Source organism: Dipodomys spectabilis, unplaced genomic scaffold (genome assembly GCF_019054845.1).
Source record: "Dipodomys spectabilis isolate Male_0828 unplaced genomic scaffold, ASM1905484v1 ptg000241l, whole genome shotgun sequence".
NCBI classification, from domain to species: domain Eukaryota; kingdom Metazoa; phylum Chordata; class Mammalia; order Rodentia; family Heteromyidae; genus Dipodomys; species Dipodomys spectabilis.
In genome coordinates this window covers 3,919,773-3,937,151 of record NW_024870918.1, presented here as the reverse complement: position 1 = coordinate 3,937,151, position 17,379 = coordinate 3,919,773, and the positions used below count along the sequence as shown (strand labels likewise).

At 42.3% G+C, this 17,379-nt stretch overlaps 1 protein-coding gene across 3 annotated transcripts in view; it reads left to right on the top strand.

Moving 5' to 3' along the window:
- Window positions 1–17,379, top strand: part of Dock8 (dedicator of cytokinesis 8) — a 180,370-nt gene that overhangs the window by 123,394 nt on the left and 39,597 nt on the right. For all 3 annotated transcript variants that reach the window (XM_042699402.1, XM_042699401.1, XM_042699403.1), the window contains 5 exons: window positions 1,227–1,376; window positions 3,552–3,665; window positions 5,021–5,176; window positions 7,958–8,097; window positions 13,505–13,674. In XM_042699402.1, coding sequence (XP_042555336.1) covers window positions 1,227–1,376; window positions 3,552–3,665; window positions 5,021–5,176; window positions 7,958–8,097; window positions 13,505–13,674 — 730 coding nt within the window. The remainder of the gene's footprint in view (window positions 1–1,226; window positions 1,377–3,551; window positions 3,666–5,020; window positions 5,177–7,957; window positions 8,098–13,504; window positions 13,675–17,379) is intronic.

Here is a 17,379-nt window from a genome sequence, read left to right as displayed (position 1 = left end):
CACCCAACCATGAGACCTTCCAGATTTCCCCCAGGGTCTCTCAGTAATTACCACCAAAGGTAAGACTCAACTTCTGATAAAACCAAAGAGGGTTGTGTTTACTCATGAATCTCCTAGTCCCTGGAAGAAGTCTAAAACATAAATAGGATCTATATTTTAAATTATAGTAGGTATTTTGAGAGGCAAGGCCCGAGGACTAGGAGTTAATTCCAGGCCAGCCTGGGCTAAATAGCCCCTTTGTGTCTCAGAGCCAGGGAATGGGTTCATAGCTTAGTGGTAGAGTGCTTGTCTAGCATGCACAAGGCCCTAAGTTCAGTCCCAAGTACAATAAACAACAATTTGATAGTCATTGACTTGGTATTATACTAGTCACTAATTGGTACATAGATAGAGTGATTGATTGACATAGCTTAAATTTACAGAAACAGAAAACATCCCATTCATAAACTATAGATTTCTTTTCTGGAAAATCTCCACTTTCTCTTTCAACTTGGAACTCAAAATAGAAGAGCTATGTCTCCCCTATTTTCTTTTCTTTTCCTTTTTCTTGTCTTCTGTTGGTTGTGGTGCTTGAACTCAGGGCCTGGGTACTATCCCTGATCTTTTACTGCACAAAGCTAGTACTCTACCACTTTGAGTCACAGTTCCACTTCTCGTTTCCTGGCACATAATTAGAGACAAGAGTTCCATGGACTTTGCTGCCAGGGCTGACTTTAAACTACAATCCTTATATCTCAGCCTCCTGAGTAGCTAGGATTACAGGCGTGAGCCCCCAGTGCCTGACATCTCCTGTATTTTCTTTACTACAGTTTCAGGAGCAGCAAATACCATAAGAAACATTTCCTTTATAGCCCTGTGTCGTTCTTTGACAGCTGATACTTTTTGGAGCCAAGCCTAGCTCTGCCTCCCAGGGTAGAGGCTGAGGAGAAGAGGATGGGGTGTCTTTTGACATAGGAGCTGAAGAATTAAGCTCCTGGCTTTGTCAGCAGCAAGAAAGAAGCCCCCTGACTCGGGGTCAAGAAGAGGACACCCTTCCCACCTCCTGCTTCCATGACAACCATTTGTGTCTCTGAAGTATTTTGTAATCCTGCGCCAGCACCACCAGCACCAATCATGTGTCAGAGTCTATTGTAGGAAAGCCTTTCTTTAGTCTGTCCCCAGTTGGCACGTTGTACAAGCAGGTCACCAGCCTCCACGTTGATGACACTTCCCCTGTTCCTCTGTAGGTGAAAAGCATGGCTGAGTATATACATAACCTGGACAAACGTGACAGTTTTCGGAGGACTCGTTTCTCTGACCGCTTCCAAGATGACATAACTACCATTGTCAATGTGGTCACCTCGGAAATTGCAGCTCTTTTAGTGAAGCCTCAGAAGGTAAATTGTGTCTCTTGCTTGTAAATTCCTAAATCCTTTAGAGTGTATGCCTGTCTGGGGCTTGAATTTAGGGCCCAGGTGCTGCCCCTAAGCTTTTGTGCTCAAGGCTAGCACTCTAGACCACATGAGTCATGGTTCTACTTCTGCCTTTTTTGGTGGTTTATTGGAGATAAGAGTCTCATGGACTTTCCTGCCCGAACTGGCTTTGAACTGTGATCCTCAGATCTCAGCTTCCTGAAAAAGAGGATTACAGGTAAAATGCAGTCATGCATGATATACAGTATGTTTCACTAGACCTGGACTGGGAATTTGTATAAATAAATTGCAGTGTATATACCATCATGTAAATAATCATATCAATATAAACATGGAAGAAATTACTCCTGCTCCTAAGGAATTATACCTTGAAGTTTTACAGAATAAAGCAGACTGATACTTGCAGCCTGTTCACAAATGGTTCCAAAAAAAAATGTAGGTAGAGTGAGTGAATGCTCATAATGCAAATTTCACACATTGATGGACCTGGTTATAGGATGCGTCCGAGTTCTTTGTGCTGCTCCTGCATCTTTTCTGTGAGTCTGGAATCATTTCAGAATAAAAGTTTAAAGTATAAATAGTAAGTTAAAAAGGTAACTATGACACTTTATTGACGTGTCTATCATTGAATTTGTATGGTAGCCAGGTGCTGATGGCTCATGCCTGTATCCTAGCTACCGAAGAGGCTGAGATCTAAGGATCACAGGTCAAAGCCAGTCCAAAGAGGAAAGTCCATGAGACTCTTATTTCCAGCTACCCAGCAAGAAAAAACTGGAAGTGGAGGTGTGACCCAACTGGTAGAGCACCAGCCTTGTGTGGAAAAACCAAGGGATAGTACTCAGCTCCTGAGTTCAAGCCTCATTGCTGGCACCATTTTTTTTTTAAAATAAGAGTTTATATAATACCAAGGGCTCAAGAGACTCCTTACATAGTACTTTCTCTTGGCACTCTTGGTTAGACCAGCAGTAGTATCTCCCTATTGGCAGTCATGAAAACAGGCAGAGCAATGGTGACATGTGTTCCAGACTGAAGACTTCCCATGCAGGGATTCAGTCAGGTGAACTCCCAGGGTAGGCCGGGAGAGAGAGGCTACGTGGGGGCAGGGGAGCCTGCTCAGGGTCTCTCAGTCATGCTCTTTGTCAGACCTCCATCATATCTCATGACTGCTCATCTTGGCCTGAATTTCAAAGCTTAAAATAGTTTCAAGTTATATTTTCAATAGTGACCAAGGAAATGGCTGTATCCATCTGAGAAGAAACGTGGAAAGATGACTCCCTGTGACTCTGAAGTATCTGAAAGTCCCTCGTAAACATGAGCATGAGTTTATAGTAGATAAATGTCTCACAGACCTTCCTTCCTGGGCTGGCTTCAAACCCGTAATCCTCAGATCTCAGCCTCCTGAGTAGCTAGGATTACAGGCGTGAATCACTGGCACCCAGTGAGAAGTAATTTTAAAAAGAAAACCAGCCCTGATTCATGCAGAAATGCACCTCATGGAGTATGACTGACCTCTCTTAAGCTGGGAAGTCTGCCTAATTGGGGGGAGGGAAAATACTTAGCTAAAAATTGAACCTTTTATCTTGATTAGAATTTCTTCAATAATCCTTATAAATTTAAGAATCTGTTTCATTGAAGACAGTAAATATATTTTATGTTAGTTTGTCAAAGGGGGAAATAGTGAGCTGGGCATCGTGGTATGCACCTGTAAATCGCAGGAGGAGCAACATTCATTGCTAGCCTGAACTACATACAGAAATAAAAAGAAGTAATAAATTCAGGGCACAAACTTCTATGGAGAGAATGAGGTCAAACATATTAAATGTACATATATATGTGCATATATACATATATGCGTATATGCATACATACATATACATCTATAACATGCAAGTTGGAAAAAGATGAGTAGAAGGGAAGACTGAATATTGGCAGTACCTAAAGACCTGACAGACATGGTTGCCAAAAGGGCAGTTATACTTTTCCGACTTAAATCTGTTTCATCCAATGTCATCCGGAGGGACAGTGGCTGAAATAATAGGACCTGCCTCCTCTAGTATTCCTACCACCAGGGATCCTGGAGTTCACATCCAGGGCTTGTACAAAATGATCTGTATCGGTTTGCAATGTTTGTTTTTCAAGGAAAGTGAACAGGCAGAAAAGATCAACATCAGCCTGGCTTTCTTCTTGTACGACCTTCTCTCCCTCATGGACCGTGTCTTTGTGTTTAACCTAATCAGACAGTACTGCAACCAGGTGAGTGCCTCTGATTTGAGGGTTCTGTTTCTGGTCCCCCATTTGCTGGAATGTCCTACTGTCATGTTAGACAGCCCTTACCCATGCTTGGGCTTTGTAGAACGTTCTTCATGCCTCTGCCTGAGGGCACCCTCTCACACGCTCTTCACCTAGATTCTATGTACTGGCCCAGTAACAAGTTCATCCATCCATAGGAATTGAAATTTGTTAGCAATAGGGTGTGATTTTTCCAATCAAACACGTAACAGAAATCAAATGCCTAGGCAGCCATTCATTGACCAGATCTATAGTTCAAAATATGAGAGCTCTTTTCCCTCTTAGAGTGATGCATTACATTGCTGTTGGGAAATTCTGACTCTGTAGAACCCTGAAATAATCAGAAAGCGAATTTCACAAAGCAAATATTTTATAATTTATGTACAGTTTGTCAGTGTTAATTGCCCCACTTTTTAAATAAAATTGTTTGTTCATTCACTGGCTCCTTCAAGATGCCCTACCATAATTAGAGCTTTAGGTACATGTGTAAAACAGCTAGAAATCACCCCAGCAGACTCAGGTACTGGTGGCTCACACCTGTAATGTTACCTATTCAGGAGACCGAGGTCTGAGGATCACAGTTCAAAGCCAGCCCAGGCAGGAAAGTCCATGCAATTCTTACCTCCAATTAACCACCAAAAAACTATAAGTGGTGCTGTGGCTCAAAGTAGTAAGAGCACTAGCCTTGAGTGAAAAAACCTCTGGGACAATGCCCAGGCCCTGAGTTCAAGCCCCATGACCAACAACAACATCAACAACAACAATAAAAGATGAGGGAAAGTAGCCCAGGCCCTGAATTCAAGCCCCCAATTGGCACAAAAGACAAAAAAAGGAGGCGGGGGGAAAGAAAAGAAAACACCCCAGAACTAACGTCATTCAGTCTTATTCCATTAGTTGTACTCCATCCTGTGTGAGGCTAGCTCCTTAGCATCTCATACACAAGTAGGGTATTATAAAATGTTACCCTGACGAACGACCTCAAGTTTATTTTCTACAAGCCTTGTTGTAGTATTATAGATTTGAAAATGTGAGGATCAGGGCAGGAATCCTTCTGGGAATAGCTATTAGGTTAAAGTATTAAGGGAAACTAATAAATGGGGGAAAAATGATTGGAACAGGGTGAGTGGTTCACAGCTCTGCTGCTACAAGGATTGGGAGCTTGAGGCCAATCTGTACATAGTAAGCTGCTGTCTCGAGGGAAAAAAGACAGAACGCAGAACGGGGAATGGGAGAGAGAAAGGATATTTTTGTGTTTGTCAGACTCAACTCCAGCTATCATACAACGCACACTTCTTCCCTCTGTTCACGTCTCTTCCCAGCTCTCAGCCAAGCTCAATAACCTCCCCACACTCATTTCCATGCGCCTGGAATTCCTGAGAATCCTCTGTAGCCACGAACATTACCTCAACCTCAGCCTCTTCTTCATGAATGCTGATCCTGCACCGGCCTCCCCTTGTCCCTCCATATCATCCCAGGTAACCAGCAATGAAGGAATCACTGGTTCTGCTTTATCCCATTAGCTTAATGAGGCAGTTCCTGCCAATGTTGATCTTATTAATTCAAAGAAAATTGAAGTGATTAAATCAGATCAGTGCATGTAGAAGTGCGTGGGTTATGCCACCTTGAAATTCTACCAAGTTCACTGATAATCTGCAAGCAAAATAATTTGGTTTCTTACTAGACTCGGGTAAGCATTGGGATTCCCTCTCTGACAAGGAATAACTATAAAAGAATCTCTACATGCTGGGGAAATTAAGAAACTTAAAGAAAAGATTAAACAATTAATATCTTAACCAATTAAGATATTGTGCAAGTGCAGGGTTCCAAAGTCAGACGAGCTTAGGAAACACTTTGTTAGCCAGGTTTCTTTGCATAGGCCATCTAGAGCTTTTAACATGTTCATGCAAATTTAAAGTGCTTATGAGATGGAAGAGGAGATAGGAGGAGGTTTGTGTGACAGGCAGTGATTTTACTCCAGAAATTATTCCCCCTCCCCACCATTGATTTCTCAAGGGACTAATGTCATGTAGAAAACCCTTAAGGAAATACTGTTTGATAGTCTCATTTCATTTGTAAGAACCAAATCAGCAGCTCAGCAGAGCAAGCAATAGTTCTCAGTCTTAATATTAGATTGTATTTCTGTTGCCTGTTTCTTGATGTTAGCAGAAATGTAAAGGCTTTCTAAGAAAGGAAGGAAGGAAGGAAGGAAGAGCGAGCAAGCTGGGCACCGTGGCTTATGCCTGTAATCCTAGCTACTCAGGAGGCTGAGATCTGAGGATCACAGTTCAAAGCCAGCCCAGTGGAAAGTCTGTGAGACTCTTATCTCCAATAAACCACCAGAAAACTGGAAGTGGCTGTGGCTCAAAGGACAGGGCCCAGGCCCTGAGTTCTAAGTTCAAGCCCCACAATTGACAAGAAAGAAAGAAAGAAAGAGAAGGAAGGAAAGAAGGAAAGAAAGAAAGAGAAGGAAGGAAAGAAAGAAAGGAAGGAAAGAAGGGAGGGAGGGAAGAAAAAAGGAAGAAGGAAGAAAAGAATGAAAGTAGAAGTAAAGATTGGAAAGAAGTAAAGGATGGAAGGAGATAAGGGAAGGAAGGAAAAGGAAGGGAAGGAAGGAAGGAAAGAAAGAAATAGAAAGGAAGAAACGAAGGAAGGAAAGAAGGAAAAGAAAGAGAAAGCAGAAGGAAGGAAGGAAGGAAAGGGAAGGGAAGGAAAGAAGAGAAACAGCTGCAGAGGCATGCCTGCCAGTCCTAGGACTCAGAAGCTGAGTGGGAGGATGATCTGAGCCCAGGAATTCCACATCTGCCTAGGCAACTAAGAGAGCTCCCCATCCCAATGTAGAAAAAGAAGTCTTAGCCATTGATGCCACTTGGTTTGGTCCAGATGTGAGCTTCAGGAAGGAACGTCTGTGTGAACTGGGATACATCGGGCCCACAAGCAACATCCCAAATGCCGTAATAGCAGGCCCTTCGGGTGAAGTCATCAGACCACCCTAAGCTGGCTTTGCTCCAGTCCTCCTCCCACGTTTCTCTGGTAGATGCCGCAGGCAGTTAGCACCCCAGAGGCCTGAGCGCATCAAAGCAAGGGGATTTAGAGACACTTCTTTTAAATTGCAGTAGTTGTACCAAAGGATTTGAATTCAACAAGTTGGATTATGAGTACAATGTCGCTTCATTAATGTCACCCTTTTCCATCATTCACTATTTTTTTTTTTTTTTGTCTGCCCTGGGGCTTGAACTCAGAGCCTGGGCACTGTCTCTGAGTTTGTTTGTTTGTTTGTTTTTCCTCAAGGCTGTTGCTCTACCGCTTGAGCCTTAGCTCCACGTCTGGCATTTTGGGTAGTTAATTGGAGATAAGGGTTTCACAGACTTTCCTGCCTGGGCTGGCTTTGAACCATCATCCTTAGGTCTCAGCCTGTTGAGTAACTAAGATTATAGGCATGAGCTACTACCAGCCACAGCTCCATCATTCACTTTAAATTTTTTGTTTTTGTTTTTTGCCAGTCCTGGGGTCTGAACTCTCCGCCTGGGCGCTGTCCCTCAGCTCTTCAGCTCAAGGCTTGCACTCTACCACTTGAGCCACAGCGCCACTTCCGGCTTTTTTCTTTTTGCTTATGTGGTGCTGAGGAATCGAACCCAGGACCTCATGCATGCAAGGCAAGCGCTCTACCACTGAGCCACCTTCCCAGCCCCTCCATCATTCACTTTTGATACTCAAGTATTTCTGATGAGAATATGGGGCAGGAACTGCCTTTTGGTAGCCCTAACATATCTCTCTGTCTGGTTCAGCTCCCAGGCCAGCCAAATTCAGACTTAGAATGCAAATGATCTTCAGAAGTGCAGTATAAAGAAGCCAGAGCTACAGAATTAGAGGCATTTCTCATTTTACTTATTTATTTTGCATCTTATTAGCATATGCTAGTTGTACAAAAGGGTTTCTATTTTCTTAGGATTTTAATCCTCAACTATGGATGGTGGTAAGAATTGAACCCAGGTATGCTAAACGAGCACTCTTACCCCTCAACTACATCTGATTTTTTTCCACCGAGTTTTAGTTTCATCATTTCTGATTAGCGGTTGGGAGATCTGCAGAATGGGGAAACAAAATTACCCGTTCTCGGTTTGCTCATCTGTCACACAGGGTCCTCGCAGGACCCATTGACTGTCTAGCTCTCCCAAGGCCTGGCTGGTGCAAGGCTTGCCTCAGGTGTTGTAATTCCAGTTCTTCATACTTACAGCCTGCCACTGTGTTCTCTGTAGAACTCCAGCTCCTGTTCCAGCTTCCAGGACCAGAAGATCGCCAGCATGTTTGACCTGACTCCTGAGTACCGCCAGCAGCACTTTCTCACTGGGCTCCTCTTGACCGAACTGGCCGCTGCGCTGGATGCTGAGGGGGAAGGGTATGTATCCAACATTTCAGTGACCCTTGAGGCAAGAGGAAAACATGTTCCTTAGTGAAGTTTGCAGTTCAATCCCCCGTGCTTGGCGGAAAACTCTCCTGTTCACCAGATCCAAGGAGTAGAAACACTTGTCTTGAGAAATGGAGACCCTCAGAAATGTAGACTGGCATGGGGAAGGGAGAGGAGCCACGACGTGAATTCTTTTTTTAAAAAAATTTCTGTAGGGCTGAGGCTTGAACCCAGGTCCTCATGCATGCTGAGCAAACACTCTATGCTTGAGCTCTACCTGTACCCCCAGGTGCAGAGTTTTACCAAAGATGCTTTGATCATTGAACTCCCTAGGAACAAAGTTGTTGTGTGAGGTGCTGGGAACTAAACCCAGGGCCTTGTATATGCCAAACACACACTGTTCTACTTACTTGTATCTATCATTTTAACAAAGGTGAGCACACACAGAAGCAACTACGGAATGCCACTAGCTCCGTGTCAATGCAAGTAACCACCGATGGGGACACATTAGGCTTTCCCAGGCGGACAGGATTTCCCAGGGGAAGAGTGTTCAGGAAATCTTCTATCACGGCTACCTGAACACCCAGAGACATGTCCGCCACAACCCTTGATGTATTTTATAACTTCAACTCCTATCTTCTTCTCTCCCCTCTAGCTCGGCTCCTCCCAATTTTCTCAGTGCAACTGTCCTCCCTCTTCATAAAAATATATTTCCTTAGCAACAAAAACTACCCCCAACACATACCAGAAAAAGGTGCAAAGAAGAAACTTGGAGCACAAAGGAAATTGCCTCCTATTTATACACTTATTTTCTTCATGGCATCTCCAAGTGGTTTCTGAAAACAATTTTTTTTTTGTATTTACTTTAGCCAGAGTTTTTGTTCTTTTTTTCATTTGCCCTCCATTTGGAAACAACTCCAAAAAACAATCTGTTTTTTAATTCCTTGTAACATTGTTGCTGAGCTATTACTTCAATAAGGCACAGACCTTCCTGGTGTTATTATGTTTAACCAGGTAGCTACATCCTTCAAATACAGGCAGAGGACCTTTGCCACCCACCACCCACTCACCCAGAGAGCAACTAATTAACAGTGAGACTCTTTTGGCTACAGAGTAATAGCTGACTGCTGAGTTTACCCTTTCTCACTCTCCTGGAAAGTCATTAAAAACTGTCAGGACTTTACCATGTGGCTAAAACCTCAGAAACAATGTCCTCCTTTAATAGAACTGCTTCCTTTGGCTGCTAAGACAATAAGTTCATCAATACCTGTTCCCATTCTTCTTCCCCAACACACACCCCTATGGGACTAGTGGAATCCATCTCTGTTCCTGCCCCTCCTGCAAGGAGTCCCAGCCATAGTTCTAAGGAGAGAACTACTTCAAGCTGGGGCTCTCTGGATGCCCACAATGTGCACGCATCATTAAATCGCTGTTTCTCAGGCATGTGGAAATTCCCTAGCATCCCTGTAGAAGACTAGTAAACTGCAATGCCTCACTGAAAACATAAACCACTTCCAAGACCCATAGGGTAAAGAGAAAGGGGGAAGCACACCTTTGAAATGCAGCCTACTGTTAATCTAATGTTATAGCCTTGTTTAAAAAAAATCTGGAGGGCTGGGAAGGTGGCTCAGTGGTAGAGCGCTTGCCTCCCATGCATGAAGCCCTGGGTTTTATTCCTCAGTACCATATAAGCAGAAAAAGCTGGAAGTGGTGTTGTGGCTCCAGTGGTAGAGTGCTCGTCTTGAGCTGAACAGCTGAGGGACAGTGCCCAGGCCCAGAGTTCAGGCCCCATGACCAGCCCCCCCAAAAAAATCATTTGAAAATTTGATTACTATTTTCCATCTAACACTAGCTGCTCAGGTATCATTACTTTGTTGGAAAGGACAAAAATGGAGAAGGAGGGAGGAGTTTTAGAATTGAACTTGTAGGCTAAGACCAGATTTTTACTTTATATATTTTATTGAGATTGATGCCCAAGCATAGTAGATTCTCATTTTCCAACAGTATAAAACTAAAAGTAGGGAACAGAGAAGGCGTTATAGTAAGATAGCAAAGAGTTTATTTAACAAAGGGAAAGTAAAGGCCACACAGAAGAGTGAGCACCTAGACTCAGATACTGGTTGTCTGCATCTAGGTAGAGATATGTTTATGTTGTCCCTCCTCTCTATAGGCCATTTGTCAGAGGGTGATTGGGTTATTTGAAACAGGCAAGCCCCTCCCCTGGGCAGTCATCTCAGGATGGAAGGCTAGACTAGCTTGTGATTGGTTTGTTTGAAACCTGAACCTCCTGGGAGGTGGTATGCAGAGGGGCCGGCCTGAGTCATGGAGACCCAAGACTCAAGGGAGTGAGGGAAAGCAAGATAGCCCGAACCAGTCAGCTCATGTTTTCCTCCAAGATGCCCCAATCTTAAGTATAACTTTGACCTGTAAATATCCTTGGGTAACCATTAACCAGACTGAGTATTTCTAGCATCCTCTAATATTCCCCTTTGCCCTCTCAGCCATAGTGTCCTACCCTACCGGTAACTATTCTTCTGACTTTATCACCAGAGATTGGTATTGCCTGTTTTTGAGCTTCATGTTCTTTTGCTGTGCCTGTGGGAGCCTTCAGTGTGGCTGCGTGTGTTAATGATTCCTTTTTTTTTTTTTTTGTTATTGTAACTCTGTGTAGAATTCCTTTGTGTAAGTATACTGCTGATTCTCTATGATAAATGAACACTCAGAAACTTTCAGTTCAGGACTATTGTCAAGAAGTTGCTGTCAGTATTCTTCTACACAGTTCTTCATAGCATCAGAATTCATTTCTAGCCAGCCCTGTTGGCTCATATCTGTAACTCTAGCTATTCAGAAGCTGAGAATTGTGGTTCAAAACCAACCAAAGCAGACAAATCCCAGAGACTTCCAGCCAAAAAGCTGGAAGTAGGGGTGTGACTCCAGTGGCAGAGTACCAGTTTTGAATGGAAAAAGTAGAGCATAAGGTGAACTCATTTGTTCTGGGTGCAAATATAGCCTACTTTAAATTCTTGATTTTCATATGTGTTCTGGAATAGGTAAGTTTGTTAATGGTCTTAGCAATGTCCTAAGAAGGTATACTGAGCAAGGAAAGAAGAGAAAAGTAATTACAATGCAGAGAGATACAAGGAAAAAATAAAGGCTTATAGCCAAAACAATGAAACAGAGAATAGGAAAAACAGTGGAAAAACACATCAGCAAAACCTTGTTATCTGAAAAGAAAAAAGCTTGTTATTTGAAAAGATCAACAAAATTTACAAACCTTTGACAAAATTGAACAAGAAAAAAATGAAAGAAGACTCAAATAACTAAAAAAATGAAAGAAGGGCCATTAACTGTGGTCTTTGGTGAAGTAAAAATGGTTTTGAAGGCATAGTGGGAAGAATTGTGCACCAACAAATTAGGCAACAATGTAAATGGACAAATTCCTGAGCCCACAAAACTGACTTCCAGAAGAAATAAAATATCTGATAAGCTTATAACAAGTAAAGATTAAGTTAGTATAACAGCAACACCACCTTCCCACAAAGAACAGTCCAGAAGCAGGGGCCCTCAGTGATTAATTCGATCCTTTACAGACTATTTCAAAGAATAGAGAAGGTAGAAGTTTCCGAATTCATTCTATGAAGCCAGCATTACCCCAAAACTAAAACCAGACCAGGATATCACAAGGAAGCTTCAGTCTAGCGTCTGCATGACTACAGGTGTGGAGTCCTCTGCAAAATACAAGCTTTATGGAAAGAGGATTTTTACACCATAGCAAACTACGATCTAGCACAGAAATGCAAACTAATTTAGCATCTGAAATAAATAAATTGAACTAATGAATTTGTCAAGATTGCAAGAGAGAAGATTAATATTCAAGGCAATTGTGCTTCTGTACACACATGGCAAACCTAAAAATGAAATTAAGAAAGCAGTCTCTTAGCTGGGTGCTGCTGGTAGCTCATATCTGTAATCCTAGCTACTTGAGAGGCTGAGGATAGAATAGTGGTTCAAGGCCAAACTTGGAAGAATAGTCAGTGAGATTGCATTCAACTGAAACATCCTGGGCATGGTGGCATATGCCTGACATCCCAGCCAGGATGGGAAACCTAGAATAGGAAGATCATGGTCCAGGTATACTTATGAGCAGAACCAAGACCCTATCTCAAAAATAACCAGTGTAAAAATCACTGCAGGAGGCATGGCTCAGCAGTAGAGCTTCCGGATGCTCTAGCTCCTCCTCCTGCTCTGCTCAGAGCACAGTACTTCCAAGAAGAAGGGGAAAGAGGAGGAGGGGGAGGAAGGATGGGATCGTGGAAAAGATGGAACACTCAGATAGGGCTGGTGATGAGGTAAAATGATGTAGCCACTGCTGAGGGAGGGGAGGAAGGGGGGAAAATACCACCTGTAGGTTCCTTTAAAAGTTCAATGTAAATCCAGGAAGCAGAGATCCTGAGGATTGCAGTTTAAAGCCAGGAAGGTCCATGAGACTTATCTTCAGTAAACAACGCAGTAAAAACCAGAAATGGTAGCTGGGCGCTGGTGGCTCATACCTGTAATCCTAGCTGAGATCTGAGGATCACAGTTCAAAGCCAGTCCAGGCAGGAAAGTCCATGAGACTCTTATATCCAGTTAACCACCAGAAAACCAGAAGTGGCACTGTGGCTCAAGTGGTAGAGTGCTTGCCTTGAGCTGAAGAGCCCAGGCCCAGAGTTCAACATCCATGACCTACAAAAAAGAAAAAAAAAGCCAGAAATGGTTTTTTTGAGCAAAAAGAAGTTTAGGGACAACATGCAGGCCCTAAGTTCAAGCCCCAGCACTAGCAAAATAAAAGTTCGACAGAGAGTAACGATACAATCCTGTGGTTCTATGTTGAAGTATATGTCCAAAATAATATTTACTTCTCCATAAAAACTTGTATTTGAATATTTATAAGCATTTATAATACATGACAGTCCCAACTTAGAAACAGTCCAAATATCCAGCAATGAATGAATGGATACCTAAAATAAAATGAGATTATCTATAGAATGCAATATTATTCAGTAACAAAGAAGAATGAAGACAAAGCTTAGAGTCTGAGGTTTGCTAAGGATAGAGGACCAATACCCAAGAGACATGAAGAGCTCAAAAAAAAAAAAAAAGAGAAAAATCCAGTTAAAAAAAGAGCTACTCATACTACATGATAAACTTGAAAATATGCCACAAACAATAGGTTCATGACTGTCTATTTAACACAGGCAGTCTCTGGATTCCAGAACTTCCAGTCTGCTTTTTTTCGGTTTTCACATTGCCAGCTGCTTGTTTGGGAGCATTCGGCCACTGTTTATTCTTTGGTGAAGGACACGTTGCTCCCTGTCATTTCACTGTAACCTCTTTTCTCTCTGCATTGCACTCTTAGAATCAGCAAAGTGCAGAGGAAAGCCGTGAGTGCCATCCACAGCCTTCTGAGTTCTCATGACCTGGACCCGAGGTGCGTCAAACCAGAGGTGAAGGTCAAAATCGCCACCCTCTACCTGCCTTTGGTAGGCATCATTTTGGATGCTTTGCCGCAGCTATATGACTTTACGGGTAAGAATCTCTCTGCCTCTTTCCTGAGACTGATGCCAGTCCCTGCCGAATGTACCCGGCATGAGGTCTCCCATTTACTCCGTGCTGAAAGAATCCATGCTGCACAAACTAACTTCCAAAGCTTCATAACGCAGCCCCACCTCATTTTATAAGCAAATATAACAGCATGTGTTCAAATCTTCTCTCTTTCTTCCTTCTTTCCCTCCCTCCTTCCCTCTTTCCTTCCTCCTTTATTTCTTTTTCTTTCTCTATTTCTTTTTTCTCTTCTTCTCTTTCTCTTTTCTCTCTTTTCTTCTCTCTCTCCCTCCCCCAATTGAGCTCAGTAAGGTTTATGAGCCATGCATCACAAAGGATGAAATGTGATGACAGACCACTTTCTTCAGAGGTCACTGTCCTAATGCCCTTGAAATACAGATGGTTCTTTGCTTTGCTTTTATGTTTAAGCAGAGAAACAGTGCCAAATAAAACTAAGCAATTCTTTTGTTTCATGCCAAAAAAAATTATTATGATATCTTTCAGTATTAGGAAATTTCTGCCACAAGAGGAATTTTGCCTTTGCCACACAGATTGATTCAGATGCCAGTATCTCTTGTTTAATGGCAATAGAGAAACATGTTCTTTAAATGGTTTATGCACTTCTTGAATCTATGTGTTACAGTGTGGATTAGAAATTATAGGTAGTGGGCTGGGAATGTGGCTTAGAGGTAGAGTGCTTGCCTAGCGTGCATGAAGCCCTGGGTTCAATTCCTCAGCACCACATAAACAGAAAAGGCCAGAAGTGGCACTGAGGGTCAAGTGGTAGAGTGCTAGCCTTGAGCAAAAAGAAAGTCAGGGACAGTGCCTAGGCCTTGAGTTCAAGCCCCAGGGCTGGCAAAAAAAGAAAGAAATTATAGGTGGACACACACACACACACACACACACACACACACTTTTCTGATCACTGCAGAGTAATTCTTGCTCTTCAAGTCCAAGAGAAATTCTTAGAAACGGCGAATCTATGTGTGTAGAGGAGGATAAGACAGGGTAATGGAGGAGTGAAGACAGCCAAAGTGTAATATATACGTATATTTAAATAGTTTTGATACATGTATTAAAATATTTTTTGTACTGGTCCTGAGGCTTGAACTAAGGGCTTGGGCGCTGTCCTTGAACGTTTTTGCTCAAGGCTAATGCTGTACCGCTCAAATCACAGCTCCACTTCTTGCTTTTATTATTAATTGAAGATAAGTCTCTTATAAAGACTTTCCTGCCAGATCTGGCTTCATCCTGCCAGGTCTGGCTTCAAACTACAATACTCAGATCTCATCTTCCTGAGTTGCTAGCATTATAGGCATGAGCCACTGGCACCTAGCCCAAACCATTGTTTTATAGTGAGGTCTGGAGTTGCTTATCTGAGCCAGTTCTTACAAGAAGTCATCCTTGAACTCTAAGAACCATTCTGATATTCTGACTTCCTCCAAACACAAAGTATCATGTATGATTAAACTTCTAAAATCATTATGCTATTGATTATTTAGTCTGTTAAAAGATGACAATGATCATGGTCTTTAATTCATGCAAAGCCTATTTTCTTTCTTGCAAAAAAAGAATCCTCCTGCAAACTGTCAAAGAAAAGTTCTGCCAGAAGAGAAGCTCGGACAGGGGAGAGACAGGGGCTGGGGTTTATGAGCTCTGTCTGGTCACGAAAGCAGGGGAATTACAGAGACAAGCTGGACACACAGGGTGAGCTGACAACGTGAGGAGATGAATAGTTTCTCAGCACCAGGCTACAGGACAATTCAAATCATAGTTGTCTTCAAAATGGAAGGGCACCCTGCCAGAGCATGGCATTGACTTGCAGTCTATTTGGAGATTCTTTGCTGGAAAGTTTCTAGAATGTTTAATATGAAGAGCTGGGACTTGTTCATAAAGCAGAGAAGCACAGCATATATTCTCTTAAGCTTCCTTCCGTGTGTGTTTATGTGTGTGCATGCACACACTTGTGATTGAACTCAGGGCCTTATATTTTCTCTCTTAGCTTTTTTTTGATTTGTTTGTTGCTATTAGTGGTCTCTCTGTGGTCATACAGTTTGTAATGATGTTTATATTTTTCTCATAGCTTTTCATTATAAGTTTTTGTTTATGGTATTTTTGTATTTATTTATTGTGTATTTATGTTTGGAGTATATCTCTTTGGATAGTGTATTACTGGGGGTGTTTTTTTTTATTGTAAAGGTACTATACAGAGGGTTACAGTTACATGAGTGAGGTAATGAGTACACTTCCTCTTGAACATTGTTACCCCCTCCATTGTTTTCCCCCTACCATCCCCTCCCTCCCTACCTTCCCCGAGGTTCTTTTTTTTTTTGATTGTGATTAAGTGATTACATAATTTCCGAAATTTCACAGTATTGTGGAATAATGATGCACATTAAAAGTCACAAGTTCATTCTAACTTTCCTGGAGCAAATTGTCTATCACAGTCTGTAACATATAACGGTGTTCACATGTTATATACCATATATGTGATCAGCAGCATGGGGATATTTAGTAGTGGTTCAACCAGATGAGTGGGAGTTCTTTGTTTCTTAAGTCCTGTTAGTTTTGTCGTATCACCTAACATTTTGGATTTAGCATCCACTTATCAGGGAGACCATGTACCGTTTGTCTCTTCGTTCTTGGCTTACCTCGCTCAACATGATTCCTTCTAGCTCCATCCATTTCCCTGCAAATGCCATTATTTTGTCGTTTCTAATGGCTGCATAATATTCCATTGTGTATAGATACCACAGTTTTTGGATCCATTCATCTGTGGTGGGGCATCTGGGTTGTTTCCATATCCTAGCTATTGTGAACAGTGCTGCAATAAACATGGAGGTGCACGTGTCCTTGTATATTGGTTCCTGTTGTTCAGGGTAGATGCCTAGAAGTGGTATGACTGGGTCGTAAGGGAGGTCAATCTTTAGCTTTCTAAGGACCCTCCAGACTGCTTTCCAAAGTGGTTGTGTAAGTGTACATTCTCACCAGCAGTGTAATAGGGTTCCTCTTTCTCCACATCCCCTCCAGCATTTGTCGTTGGCTGATTTGTGGATGTGGGACATTCTGACTGCGGTAAGGTGGTATCTCAGGGTTGTCTTTATTTGCATTTCCTTCACCACCAGGGATGATGAACATTTCCTCATGTGTTTCTTTGCCATTTTTATTTCTTCATTTGAGAAGTCCCTCTTTAGTTCCCTTGCCCATTTAGTAATTGGTTTGTTAGGTTTGGGAGGGATTAGTTTCTTGAGTTCCCTGTATATACAGGATGTTAACCCCTTGTCTGATATATTGCTGGTAAATATTTTTTCCCAATTAGTTGGTTGTCTTTCTAGCTTAGTTGCGATAGATTTAGCTGTGCAGAAGCTTTTTATTTTAAGGTAGTCCCATTTGTCGAGTCTCTCTCCAACTTGTTGTGACCCTGGGACTCTGTTCAGGAAGTTCCTTCCTGTGCCTATTAGTTCAAGTGTCTCTCCTACTCTGTCCTGCAGTAGTTTCAGAGATTCAGGTTTAATGTTAAGGTCTTTAATCCATTTTGAGTTGATGTTGGTGCATGGTGATAGGCTGGGGTCCACTTTTTCTCTTAGCTTTTTTATTCAAGGCTAGCACCCTAGTACTTGATCAACACCTCACTTCCAACTTTTTGCTGGTCATTGGGAGATAAGACTTTCACAGAATTTTCTGCCCACG